General features: G+C 34.3%; 2 protein-coding genes across 2 annotated transcripts in view; both read left to right on the forward strand.

The window, feature by feature from the left end:
* Nucleotides 1-8,506, forward strand: part of CCDC18 (coiled-coil domain containing 18) — a 22,647-nt gene extending 14,141 nt beyond the window's left edge. Inside the window, exons 15-24 of the mRNA XM_010174670.2 lie at nt 172-249; nt 1,284-1,400; nt 2,682-2,849; nt 3,318-3,460; nt 3,925-4,088; nt 4,897-5,110; nt 5,706-5,805; nt 7,061-7,177; nt 7,645-7,788; nt 8,444-8,506. Of these exons, the coding sequence (XP_010172972.1) occupies nt 172-249; nt 1,284-1,400; nt 2,682-2,849; nt 3,318-3,460; nt 3,925-4,088; nt 4,897-5,110; nt 5,706-5,805; nt 7,061-7,177; nt 7,645-7,788; nt 8,444-8,506 (1,308 nt within the window). The remainder of the gene's footprint in view (nt 1-171; nt 250-1,283; nt 1,401-2,681; nt 2,850-3,317; nt 3,461-3,924; nt 4,089-4,896; nt 5,111-5,705; nt 5,806-7,060; nt 7,178-7,644; nt 7,789-8,443) is intronic.
* Nucleotides 8,507-13,630: 5,124 nt separating this feature from the next.
* On the forward strand, nt 13,631-20,855 carry RDH8 (retinol dehydrogenase 8). The gene is made up of 6 exons (XM_010174671.1): nt 13,631-13,727; nt 14,903-15,064; nt 16,161-16,340; nt 17,482-17,575; nt 19,294-19,477; nt 20,622-20,855. The coding sequence occupies exons 1-6, from the start codon at nt 13,631-13,633 to the stop codon at nt 20,853-20,855; spliced, it is 951 nt and encodes a 316-aa protein (XP_010172973.1).
* Nucleotides 20,856-21,899: the final 1,044 nt, after the last annotated feature.

The following is a 21,899-nucleotide window of genomic DNA, read 5'->3' on the forward strand; positions in this document are numbered from 1 at the left end:
CCAAATTCACTTCAGAATATGATGTACACAAATACAGTATACAAGCAATTGTGTTTTAAATACACTGATCTTTTTTTTTTCTTTTCTGATTCTTAGTATAAGATTTTATTAGTTAAATTATTGTTACTATATTTACATTTTGTTCTCTGGAATAAAAATGTGTACGAACAGGAAATGGAAAATCAAAATGTCAAAAAAGATCAAGGATTGAAGATCCTGAAAAGTCAGTTAACAGAAGAAGAAAGCAAAGTTAGTAAGCTCTTTGTAATTTTTAATTAATAGTTTTGAAGTTTGCAATAATGGTGTATTTCCTTTTATCCTCTATAGAAAAACTATATAAGGCTGCTTTGTAGAAATTTCTCTCACATAAGTATTTCAGAAGTCATTAACCTTTAAGTCTTTCCTTTTTTTTTAATTAAAAGTAATATGATGAAACCTGCAGTAAGAGATTATGCAATCCATAACTGCTTTAAAAAATTACTATGGTTACAAATAGGGCAGATTTGTGCTTGGTGTACTCTTAAAGTAAAACGTTGTCTAACAAAGATAATATTATGTAGGTTTTAGCTCTAGATAGGACATATATTTTAGACATATGTGGTATTATAATATTGGTCATGTTTTTAGCTATGTTTAGCTCTTCCTAGTGTTTTCCTGATAAATATTTTTCCATGCAGCACTTGCAACAGTATTTTAATAAACCATTTATTAGAGATTACTCAAATCCAAACTGATAGTAAAAGGGTAAAATAGATTAACCGTGGTGACATTGCTAAAAGTTTTTTTTTCTTTCTCTTTTGGTAGAATTCAGGCACTCAGTGCAGAAAGGAAAAAAATGCTCTTAAATAGCTTTCTGAGAGGAATTGTATTAAGACCTGAATGTTATTTTTGAAAAAGACTTGTCACAACTCACATATGATCATTCTAAATTTATTTGTACAATTTTATATGTAGTAAAATAGATTGATAATTTGGTATTGGGCATATATTTGCTTTTAAATTCTAGCTACTGACAAATACTGGAATATCTTCTGGTAACTGATATAGTCTTATCTGATTTAAACAGTCTAAAGTATTGTAATTTTAATTTAACAAGTAATCTTGATTTCTGAATATTATTTCAGTCTTAAAGTTTATAATAATTTTCCATACCTGTTTTTGTACTCTTAAGATAAAAATGGAACTTTTCAGACATTTTACACAGATATTTTTTAACACTTTTTTTAGACTAGTTTATAAAATCCATGCCATGCAATTTTCAGTAGTCTGTTACATTCAACTAGGTGAGACAACTTGAGTCAGCACTAGAGATATGTAAGAAAGAAGTTGCGCTGTATTTGAGTCAGTCACAAGAAAATAAGGAGATGTTTGAAAATCAGCTCAAAAAAAAATCTGAAGAGGTAACAATTTGTTTTAATAACTCTTCTGTATTACAGGGAACCTGTATTATGAATTATTTAATCTAAAAGTTTGTCTGTGAAATAAGAGACAAAACATTTGCAGCACTAACTGTGAATGGGAAGTAAGCTAGGAAAAGACTACATTTTGTGAGGCTGAAGGGGAAAATCATAACTAAGAAACACTGGATAAACTTAGGGGAAAGAAGTACGAAGATAAATTAATTGTTGAAAGAAGTAACAAAATCAGAATTAAGTGAAAGAAAGCATTGTCTTGTGAAAAAATGGAGAGAGTGCAATTGCAATATAAGCTTAGGTGCACGTGTTGATTTATGTTTCAGGTATCTTAATGGGGAAGTAGTCCTGAGCATAAGAAAATTTTTACTTCAAGCCCCTGAATTTTATCATACTTTCCATTACTAAGGAAAGCAAGAAAATGATAAGTTTAAGTATTATTGGTATGGATTTTTATTTGTGGGGATGCCTAACCACATGATCTAATTATCATAGTAGGCTGTTCGTGTCAGTGCTGCCCTACCTGCTGAGAGGCTTTAGTCAACCAGAGATTCCTAGACCCTCTGCAGCAGTAACTGGATAGAAATCTGTGGTCTGTTTTATGCATAAGCCTGTGATATTTACTGCTGCTTTCTAAACCCTAAATCTGTTGTTCTTATACTGCATATGAAGAGATTAGATGCTGTGTGAAATTCAAGGGTAGCAAGTGAGGCTTTGTAATTGTGACCATGTTTTCATAAGTAAGTGACAGAGTCACTACTTCCACTTTGGGGTGAGCAGTTAGGGATTTTTTATTATTATTTTTTCTGCTCTCTCCCCGCAAGAAAATTCTTGGCATTCATCACTAGAAATCAGACCATTCAACATGTGACAAATTAGGCACTCGGAAATCCTGGTTTTTATTGGAATGACTGTTATATTGTCATATAGAGGCAGGAAGAAATAAAGGGGAGGACTGAGAACAAAATCTCAAGGGGAAAACAAGGACTTCCTGGGAAATAAGAGTGACAGAAAGGAAAGTAGTTCAGTAATTTAGAAATGAATTTCTAGAAATGTTGTTATATGTGTTTTTAAAATATTGACCATTTTAGGTATATTTAGAAAGCAATAAGTCAAAAACTGGGACGGATAAGTTACTTCTTTCCTCACTTTATAAATCAATTTATAAGGGATGAAGTGTGATTCTTTACTCATTAAGAATGAAGAGAATAGCTGATGCAAGTGCAAATAAATATGTTTTGTTGTAATGAAAAATAATTGTGTTTCCAGGTTTGTTATTTACAAAAAGAAATAAAACTAAAAGATCAGAATATTCAGGACACAAATGAACAAAATATTCTCCTACAACAAACTTTGCATCATCAGCAGCACATGTTACAGCAAGAAACTATTAGAAATGGGGAGCTGGAAGATAATCAAATTAAACTTGAAAAACAGGTACGGTATGGTGAGAAGTGTCTACATAAAGACAGATAATTAAATGCTTTTATATATATTTTTGTAATACCTTTAAATTCTGAATATTTCTTTGATAACTAAGTTGATAGTTATTATTTTAGATATATTTAAAATAAAAAGTTTAGTGGTTTGTTTTGTCTTAAACCAGGTTCTGTGTGATCAGAAACTCTAGCTAGCATTAGAGTGGCTAAGTACTTGGAAAATCAAACCTAGACTGCAATTAAGGAGAGTTGTATTGAAATTCAGAAAGTTAAATGTTATGTTCACTAGAAACCATTTCTCTTTCAAATGTGACTGCAAAGTTCTAGTCTTAAATTATATACAATTTTAGACTATAAAGAAATAAGTTGTGTTAAAACTCTTGCTATGTGATTTGCAAGGCAAGGGTATATTTCTTTAGTATGTAATTAAAAAGTACCAACACTTTGAAAATACCATTTTAAATAGGTGTCCAGTTTGGAAAAGGAGCTTCAGAAGCAGAAAGCATATGCAGAAGATGAGTTGAGAAAGATAGAGGAGAAACTTCACCTAGCTGCTCAGGAAGCAGATTTTAAAAGACAGGAGGTGGATAAACTTAATAGTACAATCAGGTAGGTTTGGAATAACTGAGAGGTTATAACTCTGCAGATAGATATATCAGTAAAAGATTGCTCTCTGAAATGGTATTCAGCCATGTAGTCATACAGTTCAGCCTCTCTATGAGTATAGACTGAAATCAGAAGGGAATTTTCTAACTGGCAGAGACACAAGTTTCTGGAACAGTCTTCCAATGGAATTAATGTGCGTCCCAGCAACCTATTTAGCCTTAAGAAGGCACTTCATAATGGAATTCAATTAATAAATATATCAAGTTGTTTGTAATTCTAGATAGTAGATTCTAGGAGAGCTTGGTAGTCTTAAAGGCTATGTTTTTGATTGCAGGAAAAGCCTTCTTAACATGACTTTTTAATTCCTATTTTATTCACAAATGCTTGTCATCTTAGAGCATGTAAGGACATACATATGTTGCGTTTGTTATTGCAAGGTTCATTTTGTTCTGGTTGCTTCTATTTAGACAAATGAAACTGGAGATGGATCAGCACAAGAATGAACTTACTGGTATGGAAAAAGAAGTAGTGCAATTAAAACTAGATGGTGAAAACAAAGCAATGCAGATAAATCAGTTGGATATTACTTTGGAAGAAGCACGATCAGAGCTCAGTGAAAAGGCAAATGAGGGTAATTTTGCTATTTTGTTTTTCAGGCTTCCTTTCATTATACTATTTCTCTGTATGTATTAGATTAGACGTTTTTCCTTTTTCTCCTGTTTTTTAATCAAGCACATGAGAGTCAAAATACGGTAATTTTTTAAAATGTGTTGGTAATTCCATAGTTAAAAAAAAAAGCTACCCCCCCCGCCCCCCAAACAACGTGCCCCCTAAACCCCAAAAAACAACTTTTTTTTTTAATGTACCTTTGCAAATTTTCACTTTTGTGGTATGTACCTTTACCCCAGGTGAAATGAATAAGTATTTTTCCCTGTAAATTGGTAATGCAGATTCTTAATGTGTAACCAAACAAGACACATAGATTTAATAAAGACATACCCTATTCACAAAAATTCAGCTCTTTATAACAAACAGAAAACCCCATGTCTATGGAAATACCAAACTTTCCAACCCCTCCTCCTCCATTTAATTTAATTTTACCTTTCTTTTAAACCTGAGTCTTACTAGCGATTCTGCTTGCATTTTTCATAGCACTATATATTCAATTACTGTGTCATCTCTGTACTTTCTCCTTGGCCAAATGTTTTTAGATACATCCTCATATTTCAAGTCAGTTATAGATTGTGAGCTGAATAAAAACAGCAAAGACTTAGATGCCATTAAAATGTTGTTGTATAACCTCATAAGTCACTGTTTTTCTAAAATTCTTATACTGAAAATTGATTATGACCACAGGTGCTCATAGGCGGCAGTGTTGCATAAAGACCCTGACTTACTGATGATTAAACACTGTTTTGTGTTGTGTGTGTGTAAAATAGTGAATGATTTAGAAGACAAGCTGCTTCGAAGCGAGACTTGCCACAGGGAAGCCTTGCAGAAAATAGTAGAACTAGAATCTGCATTACAGAAAGCCCATGGAGAATTAAAAATCACTTTAACACAGCTTCAGGACTTGCAAGATGCATTACAGAATGCACAGTCCTCTCTGGAGGAGAAGCACGTTGCTATCATGGATCTAACAACTGAGCTGAGGTAAACTAATACCTTTTCCGTCACGAAAACTTAGTTGTGTTGGTTTTTCCTGAGGAACAGCAAATAGTTTGGATGGTCTTTTTTTATATTCTTAGCCACAGTCTGTAATTTTTAAGTGGTTTCTGACTGTAAGATAACTTTATACAGTAGCTCCTCAGCTCACTTTTAATTTCTAAAAGTGGTGCTGAATTATTTTTTGGGAATTCTGTTTTAAAATCTGCTAAAATTATTTTCTGAATCCCAAAGCTGTGAAATAGTTATAAGAGGAATTACTTTCTTTTATAGTGAAATTGTCCAGTTTCCTTGCTAACTATAAATTAACAATACTTTCTTCTGTACTGTTCTTTTTTTAAGAACATGTTTTCCTGATAACCAGTTACATAACCGGAATAATGAAGTTTTTGGGAAATCTCCACCTGGAATATAGTTAACAGAATTATTCCACTTGAGTTTGTTTCTTTGCAATCAATTAGTTAATTCACATTTTAGAGTAATTTGGCTTTGAGTAAGTAACAGATCTCATGATTTTCAAGCTAGATACTTGAAGCTAAGCAACTGAATGTGCATTAAGCAATTAAACATATGAGAATTTCAGGTATTGCAAGGGAGAAATTGAAGAAAAAAACCAAGAACTCCTTGACATGGACCAAGCATTGAAAGAAAGGAATTGGGAACTGAAACAAAGAGCAGCTCAGGTCAGATAATTTTAAGTATGTTACTGACAATTCTTCCTGTTATGTAGTAGATAACTTATAAAAAGCCTGCGAGGTTTAATTGCCTTCACATACTGTTCCAAACTGTATTGTTAATATAGCCACAGAAACCAGCTGCATGTTACCGAAGCCTTATGGTACCAGGAAAATCAGGTTGTGCTCCCCTATAAGGGGCCACGGATTACTGGTTTGAGAAAACAGAAGCTTCGTGCAAACCTATCCCATAATTCTTCCTTAGTGATGAAGTTACAGGACAACTGTTGTCATCTTGATGTTTGATAAAACAAAAGAAAGATCTGCACTGAGGCGTGCTTGGAGACGATAGATTCCTTTCCTTGTTTGAACCAGAGCATATTTGATTAGCTCTAAAGCAGCCTCCAAATTCAGAACAATATATTTGTTGGGAATAATTTTCTGTAGCTCACTTGAAATATTTTCAGTGTTTTGGTCTGGCTTCAGGATTTGATACCCATCATGGATAAACTATTCTGTCACTTATAATTAGCCTTCTAATAGCTACTTCCTGCAGGGGTTACCAGCCCCAGCCTTTGTATCCAAGAATGCCTGAGGTTCAGAGGGAAAGAAAGAGAGGTGAGGATTTAAAAAAAAAAATAAAATAAAATAAATCTGTTAAATTAACTGATTTTTGTTGTAAGGAGGCCAAACCTTCCAATATATATATTCTTGCCATAGTACCCTGTGAGCTACTCCAGGAATTCAACAAAGCAATGGCATTTTTTTTTTGCTCTGGGAAAATTTGGCGGTTTCTAACAAGATGGATTGGTGTAATAAGCTGCTCATTACATTCGATTTAAAATGATAACTGGGTTTGTATTCTGAGTATCTGAAGACCAAACATACTCGGTTATGGACTTTTTCCCAGTTTTTCCCTTTTCTCTTTGTGTTTGGCCCCTATTTTTTAAATGAGATAGCTAGGGTGCATTTTATATTGTCTACTTGAGAGAATATTCTTGAGACAACAAAGAATTAGTTTTATAGAATGGTAGAAACATAGAATGGTTTGGGTTGGAAGGGACCTTTAAAAGTCATCTAGTCCAACGCTCCTGCAGTAAGCAGGGACACCTTCAACTAGGTCAGGTTGTTCAGAGCCCCGTCCAACCTGACCTCGAATGTTTCCAGTTTCATTCCTTTTGTTGTCGTATTGCAATATTACTTCTTAAAATGTGTATACTAGTCCAAAATAAAATATTTCCTTTTCTTCCTTTTTTGCCTCTAGATTACACAGTTGGATATGACAGTTCGTGAGCATAGAGGAGAAATGGAACAACAAATAATTCGATTAGAGTGCAATTTAGAGAAGTCGGAATTAGAAATTAAGGAATGCAATAAACAGGTAATTCTTGCTTAAATTAAAAACACAGTTTCCTTAAAAAAAAAGGGCAGCTAATTCTATGAGAAAGTCTGGTCCCGGCACACAATAGTTGGACAGGTTTAATCTAGAAATGTAAAACTGGTTCCTTATTGTAGGGAGAGGGAAGAGAGTACCTTAATGATATACCAGCAAAAATATTCCATGTTCGTCAATTAAAACTAAAAATTTTGCAGGGATATACCAGCATAAAAATGAAAATGTATTTTTTTACTTGATATGATACAGCTCCCAAACTGCTCTTCTGATAAAGGAAAATATTGATAAAATAAAAATAAAATAAAAGTTTGACAGGGGAATCCAAAGCTAGAGGTAATACTTTACAGTATTTGTGAGTTTTGTTTGGGGTTGTGGGGTTTTTTGTGTGTGTTTTAATTGCATTTTGATTTCAGTAAAATATCTGTTCTGATTTAATTGCATTTTCTGTTCAGATTGACAACTTGGAGAAGAAACTCCAGCATTCTAAAGATGAGCTTCGTGAAAAAGAGTTTGAATTGCTCCAGAGAGATCAAGAAATAAATCAGCTGAAAAAAAAAATTGAAAGACAACAACAGAGCCTAGAAGCTGTTGAAAAGGTAAAATGTTCTTTGGATACACAACAAATTATCAGTTTTTAATGCCATTACTGTAACTGTCTAGAAGGAACAATAGCATGTCTCTTTAGAATACTGTTGTTACTTCTCCCAAGGTAATTCTATTTTATATCCTGGTGTTTGATTAATCTTAATCCCCCAAGTTAAACCAGTTTAATTATTTTAAAATTACAAATTTAATGGCACACTCTTAATTGTCTGCTTTGTGGAAAAATTTGAATATTGATTAGTAACCCAGTGTTCTGGCTACGGACATGATCTTCCCTGAAATGAAATGAAACAATGTGCTGTATAATGAAAGCTCCTTATGACTTGGGTATCTGTCTTCTGAAAATAATTGCATCAAAATGGCACTGAGATCTAGCGTGCTTATAGGAACAAGAGGAGATGATTTTTTGGCATAGTGAATGGGAGCATACAGATTGAATAGAGAAGATAGCTAATTTTACTTTATGAATAACACAAATATTTGGTTTGGAGCATGAATCAGTTACTACAAGTGCAAATGCAATCTGATATAAACAGGCTTTCTGCAGAAATCATTCAAAGATGCTTGCCAGCTAGAGGTAAACACCAAAACTGAAATGGCTCCTGCCACTTTGATTATGCTGCATTTGTGTGTTATTTCTTTCCCTAGGATAAGATATTGGAGAAGTCGTATTTCTGTGTAGTTCCCAAAGGCATTTTATCTATATTCTAGATCACGGGGGCTTGACAGTGTCACAGCTAAATGTGAAGGTTCTTTCACTGCAAATTAAAGCAGTGTCAGCTCTTCCATCTTGATTTCTGTTAAAGGTTCTTTACAATAGTTGAGAACAGGACAGTGCCTGCTGCTACCCTTCATGAATATCATTAATGTATTTCCAACTTTTCCTAAGGCTTTGGGGTTGATTCTGAAGGAAAGGATTTCCTAACTAGCCCCTGTACAACTGCTGAGTAGACCTGTTCTTTCCAGACAAGTTGCCTTGTTATTGTTTTTGCTAAGGAATACCAGGTAGGAGGAGACCCAAAAGTGATACAAGAAAAGCTTTGAAAATAGACCTGCTCCAGTCATGTTTCTTTAGAGACTTGGGATGAAGGAAATGAAATTTTAAGTTTATTTTCGTTGTAGTGAAGTAGATAAAACACTGGATTTCAGAAGCATTCTTCATAAAATATGAAATATATTGCAGAGGAGTTCTAGCTCCACTTAGAATATGATTGCTTCTTTGTTTAAAAATTGTTTATATTAACATGATGTAAGAAAAGACTTTCTCCATTAGTAACACATTGCAGACTGACTGACCAGTCTTCCACAGAAACCTTCTGTCCTAGCTCTAAAAACTCAATTACCTCAAATATCTGGAAAAAGGATGGGGGGTGCGTGTGTGTGTTTTGCCCAAGAGTGTAGTCCGTCTTGTTCTTTTTGCCCTTAATACACTACCTTCTTTGCTTATTGCAGGAAATGTATTAGTTCAGGGAAGGAATTGTTAGATAGGGTTGATTTCTGTCTTGGTCCACTCTGCCCTTTTGGGACTCATGAAGGAACCAGGTCATGGATTTTTTTCAGTTGAATTGTTCTTTGTTCTTTGCTTCAATCTTTGGTGAAGATGTTGTAACAATACAGCACTCTGCTACCTTTAGAAGTTGTAAGTATTCAAAATAAAGGAACTGGAAGTATCTTAACTCAACATTCAGAATGTCTTTTTAATTTATCTGGGAAATTGAAGTAATTTTTTTAAATTATTTTTTTTAAAAAGCAGATTTGACTTACAGCAAATCTTTTGTAGCCATAGTTTCTTACTGAAATGAGAAATGAAGTTGTGTTAAAAATGGTAAGTGAAGTAAGAAAAAAATTAGTGTTTACAAAGATTGATTTTTTTAAAGAGTAATTTTACAATGTTTTTGTAAAAGTATACATAGTATAAAAATAATTAGAAGCTATTGTAATAACCTTTCATTCATTAGCTGTAAGCTTATTATGTGCTACTTAAAGTTGTCTGTGTACTCTATTTATAGCATTCCTCATAAAGAATAATCATCTAGCTAAACATTAATAGATACAACATAATCACTTTTATATTTCTAATTAACAGGAGCCATAGTATAATGTGTTGTTATGAGATATTAGTGGCTGGTATGGCTGCTGTTGTGCCACAACACTGGCTAACGTAAAGATAGCTCCTGTGTACCATGTACTAGAGAGACCGTTTTGTTGATCACCTAATACTCCTGTTTTTTTTTTTTTCTATAAATGAACTGTCAAATAATTAGGTCCAGCATATAAGCCTGTTTTTTAAAAGGAAAATAAAAAGCTAAACCTCTGGAAATTAACAATAAAAACCCCCAACCCCAAACATACTGTGTTTGGCTGCATTTATTTCTGTGTACTGTAGAAGATTCAGAATACTCACATTAATGTTGGTAAGATTTTCCTCACTTCGTATTGGTTGAAATCATAGGTTTTTTTTCCTCTTGACACTTGAAACCTTGATACTGTTGACAGAGTTTTTACAAACACATCCTGAATTGTTAGAAATTTAAGTTGTTAGGAACTTACACACAAAAATGCAGTTCAATGTGAAACCTTAAGCCTTACACAGAGGAGTTATTTCAAAAGACAGTGCTCTTTTAAACTGTACAATATTTTTACAGGGATTTGTATATGAAAACTGCTTCTCAAAATATTCTGCATAATATTTTCCTGCTTATCTGCTAGAACTTAATATATGTTGAAAAACTTGTAAATAATTTAAAAGCAAATGCACTTCAGTTACAAGAACAGTGAACAAAAATGCATTAATAACTTCAGTCTAGGAGGCAGAATTTGAAAGAAGCCATGGACTTGAGACCTGCATCTAGTTTTCTTGAATTTCTAAGATAATTCTTAATAATGAAAAGTAACACCTTGGTACAAATGGAATTAGGTATGGCAAATTGAGTGCAGAAGTTTAAAGGAAGGTTCTGATCACAGATACTTTGTTTCAGGGGCAAGACTTGTGAAGGAAGGAATGTTGCCCATTGGACAAGCTGCAACCCAGGAATGCTGTTGCTGGCCTCATAATCCTGCATTCAAAGAGGAAATTTTAACATTGTATTTGTAAATAATGAATGGGTATTTGTACTGATGCAAATAACCTTTTTATTTTTCCAACTGTTTATGGTGATTATTGCCTTGATATAATAAAATCTTAATTTATTTTTGGGAAATAAATTTTATTTTTTAAGTATTTTGAGTTGCAGGAATTAATTTCATTTAATTATTTTTTCATTAATTAATTTTCATTTTTCATTTAAATTTTTTCATTTTTTCATTAATTAATTTTCTCTGTGCAGTATCTTTCAGATGCAAAGGGATGTGGGACAGGGCCATGAAGCTTGAACTTTTTTTTCCCCCAAACCAAAATCCAGATGAAAATTACCACTGATTAAAATGGCATCATAACTATGCATTCTAAAACATACTTATTTCCACATTTCCAAAAGTACTACACAATTTAGCTAGTACAAATGGCTAGTGCCCCCAGTTTCTAATGCTTTTATATTTACCTAAGTGTCAGAAACTTGCAAATATGGTTCTGAGACCTAAATCTGAGTCTGATTAATGCAAGCATGATTTATATGCATTAAGACATGTGATTCAGACAATAAAGTTGATAAAGTTATTTGATATAAAGCAGAGGAACAGAATTGAATATATTGCAATTTAAAGATTAGGCCTGAATTGTTTTGTATATTAAAAGTGTATCTCTACCAACAAGCCTGTCTGTTGAATTTCAGCAGCTCTGCAGGTAGACGTGTGCTAAACTCTGGGTAGTAGGTAGATCTTTCACTGTTTATGCAAATGTTCCACAAATGCAGCTGTTCTACTTTAAGTGGTTATACAAAACCATGCACACATTTTGCTACTGTTGGCAAGGTCAAGATGATACACTCATCTAAAGTATTTTTGCAGTTTCAGATTATTTATTTTGCTATTATGAAAATTATGATCTATCAAAAAATATTGTTTATTTATGGAAATATATATATTGTTTTAAATCAACGTATTTGTTTCTCTACATAATAGTAAATGAAAAACATTAGTATTAGGTTGACCAGTGTAATAATTCAAAGGAATAAACTACTTAAATTTTTTTCTTCTCTTCAGGCAGATGAATTTACCTTCACCCTAGAAATCTATGCATCAAATTTCAGACAGATGTTTTTTTAAAGCACAGAAACATGTAAACCCTTTAAACCAGGATTTCAAGTTGAGAATATAACCAATCTGTAATTACAGTTGCATCATACCACTAGTGGAATTCCGCTAACGTAGTGTTGCATAAAGCCTCGCTTGCTCCTCCTACATGCACTAAATATAAATGTGCATGAGCAGCAAAAGCAATTTGCCTAATATCTGAATCAGCTAAATAGCATTTGTACTAAAATTGTGTATCTGGATACTAATTCTCTGGTAAAACTGTGGGTCAAACCTGATAAACAAGTAGAATTGTAATTACATTTTCTCAACTTTAGATGCTGTCTTGCTATTTTGTTGCTTGCCTGAGAAGTTAATGATTCCACTTGTTAATGCTGTTCAGTTAATTTATTTGTTTTGGAAGGGAGTGATTTTTTTTTTTTCCCCCCTAACATAATAATTTCAGTTAAATGCTTCTGTAGAGTCCTACTTTTCTTGAGTTACTAACCAGTTTACATCTGTGTAAATCCTGGAACACTAAGTTCATTCTTCTGAATTGCATTGTATTAACAAGAGGTTATTGAATCTTGGAAAACATTTTTCTGTGTATAATGGCATTGTAATTAGCTGAATGCTGTTCAGAAGGCTAACTGCTTATTAAGGTGACTCTTTTTTTCTGTCACATATGATGGGTTATAAATTTCACAGGAGACTGATTTTCTTTCTGAATGTAGTATGCCTACAGTTACCGTATGTTAAATGTGAATGGCACCAAAGTGCCAGTCCAAATGTCCCTCTGTTTAAGTCACAATTTATATGCAAAGTTGGTGGAATATTTTCTGCAAAACTAAAACTGAGTCAGATTCATGCTAGTTCTGATTTTTAATTTTTTTTTATTTTTCAATTTGTCAATTGGAGAACAGAAAGTGTTCAAAGAGATTTCAATGTTACCAAGGACGTAGAGTGAAGCTGGTCAGTTCAATACCTTCCTGGCTATTCTCTGCTGCCAGCATACTTGCTTATTTTCTCTGTTCTTGGTTGGGAACAGTGCCAAAAGGAAATGTGAGGAATCTGTCTAAACAACTTGTCTCTTTCCAAATCCAAATCACATTTTTCAGTTTACTTTTTCTGTAAAGCCTATTAGGACTCCCATACTAGTAAAGCGTCAGGGAAGAAATCCATTTGTCATTCTGTCACAGAAGAATGAGGAGGGTGCTGTAAGTGTAGGAAGTCTGAACAGCTTTAGCAGAGGGATCCCATTTTGGGTGCAGTTTACTTTCCATAGACATGAGTGGAAGACTTGAAACTACAGACCAATTGTAATTGTGGGGAGGCTTTGCCTGCCAGTAGTATGCAAACTGGTTATTCCACTATTAAAACAATTAATGCCGCTTACAAATGTCTCATTTTAAAGATTAATCAAATTTTGCATTAAATATAGTCCATGTTGATAATGCAGATTATAAGCTCATGCAGGAGCATCTGCTTCTGGTTTTGTCTAGTTGGAGATTATCCCTTAATCATACAGGGTCCAGGTGTGCATTTTCAGATTTGTTGACTCAGGAAAGCTGGAGATAGCATTAAAGGCCAGTGACATTATACTGTAGCTACAGTCAGGTTGTTGCTCTGAACAAGAACTCTTGCTGGAACCACCCAGTGAAAAGAATGGCAAGAAGAAATGTCCTCATTACAGGTTGCTCCTCAGGAATTGGAATGGCATTAGCTATAAAAATGGCAAAAGATGAACACAAACGATTTAAAGGTAACAATGTCTCTGTTATTTATCTTTATAAAAATACATTATTCAAGGCAGTACTATTTTTTTTTCTTCTGTGATTTAACAGGTGATTGTACTTAGTTTGGTGGCTTGTTTCTTGTTAGTTTCCCCCTTCCTACTGTCAAGAAAATACAATACAGTGAAAATACACTGCTTTCTGTAAGCAGGGGATATTTCTGTACCTGTATTAAAGCTGAACAGCTACTTGAACTGAATAGTTTACAAAACCCAAGAAGATAGTGGTATAAAAACAAATAGCTGAAAATATCTGTAATATGCTACCTTGGATATACATTCACAGTTGTAGTTAGCTTTGCTTCTGGCTTCTAAAATCTTTGTTGAATGAAATGTATATGCTCATTTGAGGACCAAAGAAATTAATGTAGGAAAGCAGTTCTTAAATTTGCAATTTTTCCTTGAAGCGTGTTTCATTATTCCAACGCTGTGTAGGCATAAGAGGGTAAACCAAGGGGCTGGGATTTATCTTTCTGCTGCAAAATGGGATATTTGCTGTGATTGAAAATGGATGGCAAGGCGAATACAGCAATCTGTGGTAATTCAGTTTCTCACGCTTACTCTCACAGTGGTTTACTGATTGATAACTGACGATGCAGATTCATAGTTTTCTGGGTAGTTAGGCCATAATAATGATAAAACTATTTAAAATTTTGAGAAGTATCTTGCAAAAATAGACATTTTTGCAACCTAAGGGAGCATCTATTACTTTTTAATAAAATTATAGTTGTTCTGCTAAGCATATTGACAGTGATTAATCCCCCCCCCCACCCCCCCCCAAAAAAAAAAAAAAAAAGATATCTAGAATCCAAAATTAGGTTTTAGGTACCTAAAAATGATTCAGCATTGTAACTTGATACCTTTTCTTTAAAGTTTGGTGATAATATCTTCATACATTGCACATTTTTCATTGTGCATAATGGTTCAATTCTCCTTTCGAATTTCTTTTAAGATTTCACAACTAGACTCTGGGAAATCAGTGACAATATATGTTGAAAATAGATTCTTTCTACTTTCAGTTTTTATCTGGGTTCTATCAGTGATATTTAAGATATGGATGTAAAAGCAATATTTTAATACTTCTCAGTAAGACTGCCACAGAAGATGTTTTATTTCTGATAACTGTTGCTTCTGGTGTGTTGCAGTGTATGCCACAATGCGGAATCTGGCCAAGAAAGAGCCACTTGAGGAAGCTGTAGGTCGCAGGCTGGGCAGAACCCTCGAAATTAAACAACTGGATGTCTGTGATGAACAGTCTATTAAAGCTTGTGTGAATAGTATCCCTGACAGAAGGATTGACGTCCTAGGCAAGTACCGGATGTGGATGCTATGAACAGATACCAGTTTTCTATTTAACATAATCTCAGATACCCTGGAGAAGTTTAACTAGTGTATTTTTAAAATTATCAAAGGAATAGTAATTATATAGCGTATTCTGTTCAAGATTCTTAAGGCTTTATGCCGACATGAGTGGATTAAATCTCACCATGCTTCTGTGAAGTAGGGAAGCTTGTTTTCAAAGGAGAAACTTGATCAGAGAGTGCCTTGTATAAAATATTAAAGTTTTTAGTACATATGAGAAGAGAACTTTTGCCTAAATTGTCATATTCATGTACAAGACTTTCTGCCCTATCAATGAAGCATTTACAATGAAGGCAACAGCTCTCTGTATTAAGAAAGCAACAGAACTTGGGAACTAGCAAATAAAATAACAAATATAAAGAAAAGTAAGGGTACTTTCATTTTGTATCGAGAATTGCGATTGTACTTGACAAATCATTCAACAAGAAGTGTTTTCATATTGTTTTGCTAAAAATAAATATTAATACCTTAGTAAGATCGAAATTGCTAACACCATCAACTATTAAATCTCTAACAGAAAATTATAGACCTGCCTTTATTTTTTAAAATTTTATTATTTTATTTTATTTTAATTTTCTTGAAGATGTGAATGTTAACAAAACAAAAAGCAGACCAAAATATGACCTGGTCGATCACCTTTTGGAATAAATTGAAAACTTCTGTTCATTCCTATGGATATTGACTGTAGCCTCTAATTTTTAATACTGAATTATAAACAAATATAGGTAATTCTTGGTTCATTTTTCTGTAATCTTTTTATAATTTAAAGAAAAATGACTAATGATAAATAAATTAGCTAAAATGCAAAATATCAGATAATTTAAATTGGATTACAAGCATAATTAATAATAAAATGTGTGGAAACGTCAAGTGTATTTGCAAAGCTTAGTGACAGAATAACATCTTTTAATCCTTTCTTTAAGGATTATTTAAAGATCATTTAATCCTTAATCCTCATTTTTCTTTTAAATACTTTCCAGTAAAGATTACAAGTTAATGTTTATGGAGGTTATTGCTCACTGTTGTCTTCCATTTGTGCAGTTAGCAATGCTGGAATGGGGCTCATTGGACCTATTGAATGTCAGACCATAGACGAAATGAAAACTGTGATGGATACCAACTTCTTTGGACTGGTTCGACTCCTGAAGGAGATTTTGCCTGACATGAAGAGGAGAAAGAGCGGCCATATAGTTATAATAAGCAGTGTCATGGGAATACAAGGCAAAGTTTGTTTTTTTGTTTTTTTTTTTGGGGGGGGGGGGGGGGTTTGTTTTGTTTTTGTTTGAACTGAGAGTTCAGTATTCAAAATCTAAAGCTTGCCTCTTTATCTGAATAAAAAAGTAGTAGGAGCTAGCATGTGTAACTATAGTGCTTTGTAATGCTGAAGTTCCCACTATAAAAAGCACAGCACTTAGACCTGATGGTTTTTATGCATCTAGGTAGTACATTGCTACACAGCTGCTCTCAAGACAAACAACAAAACCTGCAGCGAATTTTTTTTTTTTTTTTTTTTTTAGTTTTAATGCAAACTAATTATTTTTAATTTATTTTTAAAAAATTCTATTATTTTACTTTTATTATCTGGAAAATGGGGCTTAGCATTAGTTTTTTCTCCTATTAGAAAAGATTATGGGGACAGGCAAACATGCTTACTACACTCTGCACAATAATAATGGAATAAGATCCAATCATGTCCTGGATAATTGTTCTACCTTTTGTAAAGTTTCTCCTCTCATAATACTCCAGATAGTCTAATTTTAGCAACAGATAATGACGCTCCTACTCTTGTGTTCCATCTGGTCTAGCTGTATTTGTTTCAATTATTACAGCAGTGCATTGATCTTACCTGGACTATTCTGGTGAGCAAGGGTCCTAAGTCAAACTGCAAGAGTTGGTATTGTTTAAGACACTACTTACTCTCCACCCAAATGGATTAACGTAGTGCTTTTTCTAAAACACTGAGATGCAAGCGGGATCTCTTGCATAATCATATCTCCTGCATTGCATTCAGCTTCTGTGTTCATCTATAGACTATTTACAGTCTTGCTGATAAATAATGCAGATGGTATTGTACATACAGACACTTTCATATCTTAGATTACAAAATATGTATTATCATCCAAAGACATCACAGCATCAGCTAGGAGAAGGAAAAGCATTAGTCAAGCATCCTTTCCTAGAACCAGCAATTTTGAGAACATAGGCAAAAAATCAGTATTTAGATTCAGTATACACAAAGATTTTTCTAATGTTTTCCCAGCAAGACCATAGAAATTTTGGGCACATACAAGAGTTTTTAAAAATAAACTATTAGTATATTGAATACAATCACATTCTCAGGGTGTTTTGTTTGTACCATCAGGTATCTTATTTAATGATGTTTACGCTGCATCTAAGTTTGCTGTGGAAGGATTCTGCGAAAGTTTAGCTATACAAGCACTCAAGTTCAAACTGCAGTAAGTATTGATCCACTGCTGTAAACTGGATTTTGGATAGTTTTAAATATGTTCAGAGCTGGCAAACAAATGTTTAAAGCTTGCTGCTATCTAGGATAAACAGATCGGGGAACTCATGGAAATCGTACATCACAAAAGCCATAGATATGTCCACATTCTTCACACTACGTAAGCAAATGAAAAGATCTAGATGCTGAATTAAACATGTTCTCTTGAACAGTTAAAGGCTGTTTAGCTTTGGATAAAATGCAGTTTCTGTTACACTTCTGAAAACAGATTCTTGCATACAATGCAATAGAAATAAAATGATAATATCAACCTTTAATATTTTTCTTTAGAAAGGATAACAGACTTCTTAGGCAATTCACAGATAAAAAAGTTCAAATGCTTGTCACAGAGAGAGAGCAAGTGGAAATCCATCAGAACAGAACACAGGGCAAGATACCTACCTGGTATCTTGATACCGAGAACACAGGAGGTGGGAAGAATGTGTGAAGAATCTGTTGTACTGTTTCCTTAAAGTTTAAGACAGTATTTAAGAGAATGGTCCTCTTCATCATCTGTGGGAATCTGGGTTTTGATTTGTCACTTGTATATTCACATTCATGTAATTCTGCTACTATTCTTTGTGTGAATTCAAGAATTGTTAAATATCCATTGCATTTCTGTCTGCCCAGGCGTTTAGCCCTTGTGCTGTGGGAGCAGAGACAGCTGCTGTCATGGGATTTCAGAGACAAAGCAGCCTCCAAACTGTGATTTTGCTCTGAAAAGTTTGGAAGCATTAAAAATAAATATATTGTAATGATAGATAGGATATACCAGAATTCATAATAAGATTTCAAGAGTGTAAGATACAGCAAAAAGGAGGTTAAAAAAAGAAAGCAGAAAGGGAAAAGTTCAAGGTCCAGTGTGAAGAGTGATGCAAGAGAAAAGGCTTTAATTCCACCAGCAGCTAGAATTCTGATGTCAGGGTCAATAGCTTGATTTAGTTCTAAAGAAAAGCCTGGTCAAGCTCAAGTCTAGGAAAAGGTCCTACCCCAAAAAGTATTTTAATAAACATAGTGGTTGGGAGTAATTACTGCCTGAGAAAAGAACTGACCAGTAACTGCATTTCAGTTGTTTGTTATAATGTGCTGCTGAGCAAAAGAAAATTTTCCAGATTTGGCAGCAGCCAAAATCTGTCCACTCACAGCAAAATCCTCTATACTGTATTTTATTACAATATTGGGGAGGGATCTGGACTTATGTAACACTGACAGCTTGACAAAGAAAATCCATGTTTGGGCAATTCTCCCATCTCTTTCAGCTACTCCTAGTATTATCACGGGAAAGTTGTAACAAAGAAATCTATGTAGGATTTTGTCCAGAAAGTAATGAATTTTGTTATCATCCCTTGTTATTTTTATTAATATTTGATAAGTTCTTGTGGATAAATCACCCTTAGATGCCACAGCTGCAAGACAGCATGTAACAACTGCACTCACTTCTGCAGCACTCCCTGACATCTAAGCTACGCAGATTTCTACTACTACATGTGGATAGGTAGGAGCATTAGAGCAGTAATATGGTATGGATTGCCTCTACAGGATGCTGTTTAATACTGCTTGCTAACACATGCTCACAGCACAACTCTTCAATATTATTTTTTGAGAAGGATGGAGAGGTGTACTTGCCACAGAAGATAATCAATAACCAGTATATCTTTGCTTTTCAAACAGGTTAAGCTTGATTGAACCAGGTCCAGTGATTACAGAGTTTGAAAGAAAAGTGTTTGAAGAAGGAACGAAAATGGATCTTTCAGCTGCAGATGCAGAAACAGCTGAGATGTTTACTAATATTTACCTTAAAAATTACAAACAAATTTTCCAGAGCCTGGGACAAAGTGCTGAAGATGTTGCAGAGGTAACCGATCAGCAATTCCCCATCTTCTTTTTTCTCTCTATTTTTTTTTTCTTTGTAATTTACAAATGCACTGGTTGGTTGGTGGGGTTTTTTGATAGAAGCATTAGATGTAATTAAATGCAGTTTACACAATTTAAAATTATTTATAAAAACTCAAGAGAATCTTAAGAGTCTTAAACAAAACTCTTTAGAATATTAAAAGAATGTTCATTTTGAAGTATTGAAGACAACTGTGAATTGTAATTTAAATACAACTGATGTATTAGATGCACTTATACATCATCTGGTGAAGTCTGAACATTCTGCAGTGTTACCCTACATCTACACAGGGTTCCCACTATTGGCTAAAGCTGCTCTCCTCTCCATCTCACCAGTAATCCCTCCATTGATGTGAAATTCACTCAGCTACCCCAGACCACCAGGGCACCATAGAAGATCACAGAATCACAGAATGTCAGGGACTGGAAGGGACCTCGAAAGATCATCTAGTCCAAACCCCCTGCCAAAGCAGGAACCTAAATGAGATCACACAGGAAGGCGTCCAGGCGGGTCTTGAATGTCTCCAGAGAAGGAGACTCCACAACCTCCCTGGGCAGCCTGTTCCAGTGCTTTGTCACCCTCACTGTAAAGAAGTTCCTTCTGAAATTTAAGATACATGGACATAGTTTCTGGTGCTTGGGGCTTGCTGCAGGCAGACAAGTTTAGGCAAGCTGTGGAAGGGGACAGTGACTTCAGGTGCTTACTGCTAAGGAATAGCTTCAGTGTCAACTGTGAAAGTTCCCATATCTTGCTGCAAAGTGCACTGTTCCGATCCTTTCCCAGTGAACTGTAAAGAAAGAATCTACCTACTGTGGGCAGAGAGGCATAATTTTGGAGGACTATGTGGGATACTTAGGTGTAAGGTGCTATCACCATGGTATAGATAAACAGAAATGGGACTAAGAATAAATAAGAAGTACTTCTTATGGCCTTAAAAATACTTCAAGAAAAATTTCTAATTACATTCTAATAAAACTACATACAGAGTTTTACATAATTTTAGCATTTTATTCTTCCATTTTTCCTCTGCTTAACTAAAAACTAGGTTTTTACTTTATAATTTTGGTAAAGGTTCTTTAACAATTCTATTCCTCATTCTTGACAGCATACAGTAAAGATAATTCTTGCAGAAAATCCACCTTTCCGCCATCAGACCAACACCTTGTATACTCCGATGACAACTCTGAAATATGCAGATCCAAATGGAGATCTACCCATTGATATATTCTACAAAATGGTTTTTCATCATGACAAAATCTTCAGTGCAAGTCTTAACTTCATCAAGTTGCTACGGTGGAGAAGTAGAAAGAGCTTTGACCTGGGAAAATCCTCACAATAAGTATGAGATTGTATAGTGCAAACTGGAATTACTTGTAGCCACTGATAACACAGTATGCTGTCATTCTAATGCCTCTGCTCTGTGATTGTGAAAAGGCATTCAAGATGTTTATTTGAGCTTAGCTAAGATATTCAGCTCAATGCATTTATCTTGAACTTTACAGTTTGCAGAACCTTGAAAATAAAATTCTCCAACTATAGGTTCATTCTGTTTAGTGTTTGCTTTTCACAGAGATCTGTTTTCATGGGAACATGAACACTGACTGATATTTGCGTGTTCAGTATTAACCCAATCCCTTTCACTTATTAGAACATAATACATACTGAGATGTGTACTGTATGTAAATTATTTATTCTTCATATCATAAATCTTTTATCTTTTTACTTATTAGAATAGAGTTAGTATAGTAATCCCTCAATCACACTAGCATTCTCATTTTCAGAAATCAGGTCTGTTTACCGGTGACATAAGAGGAAGTCACATCAATCTTAAAATGTCACAACTAGAATATTTATTATTCATATATATATGTTAGAATATTTTGAATGCTTCCTTTATATGCAATGGTTACTGGCATATTACACATAATGGGCAATAAAATGTTTTTTAAAAGCATCTTAAAATATCTTCTTACTGTCTGGGTACTATTTTGTGCAAAAATAACAAAATATCAATAAGAAGTAATTTAAACCATTAAATGCCTTGAGTGGCTGAAGCTGAACCCCAGGCTGTCCTTTCCAAGCTATCCCAGTAAGTATGCATTAAACCAAAATTCTAGCATGATGAGGAGGTTTTTTCCCTCTCTCTCACCCTAGTCCTACAAGTCAGGTGAGGCTAAGCTGGGGGCCTGGGTTTAATCACTGCTCCTACATTCTTGTTCTCTGACCTCCAGCCTTGCCTTGGTGCTGCCCTGGGCTGAGACAAAGGCCCAGTGCCCCTCGGGCCTCCAGGCTGCAGATTCTCAGCACGTTCCAGCAGCAGTGCTTGTTTCACTGGGAGAGCCCAGCTGGAGCTCACTGAGGGGACAGGAAATGGCTTTCTCTT

The sequence above is a fragment of the Antrostomus carolinensis genome, unplaced genomic scaffold (genome assembly GCF_000700745.2).
Source record: "Antrostomus carolinensis isolate BGI_N321 unplaced genomic scaffold, ASM70074v2 scaffold44528, whole genome shotgun sequence".
NCBI lineage: Eukaryota > Metazoa > Chordata > Aves > Caprimulgiformes > Caprimulgidae > Antrostomus > Antrostomus carolinensis.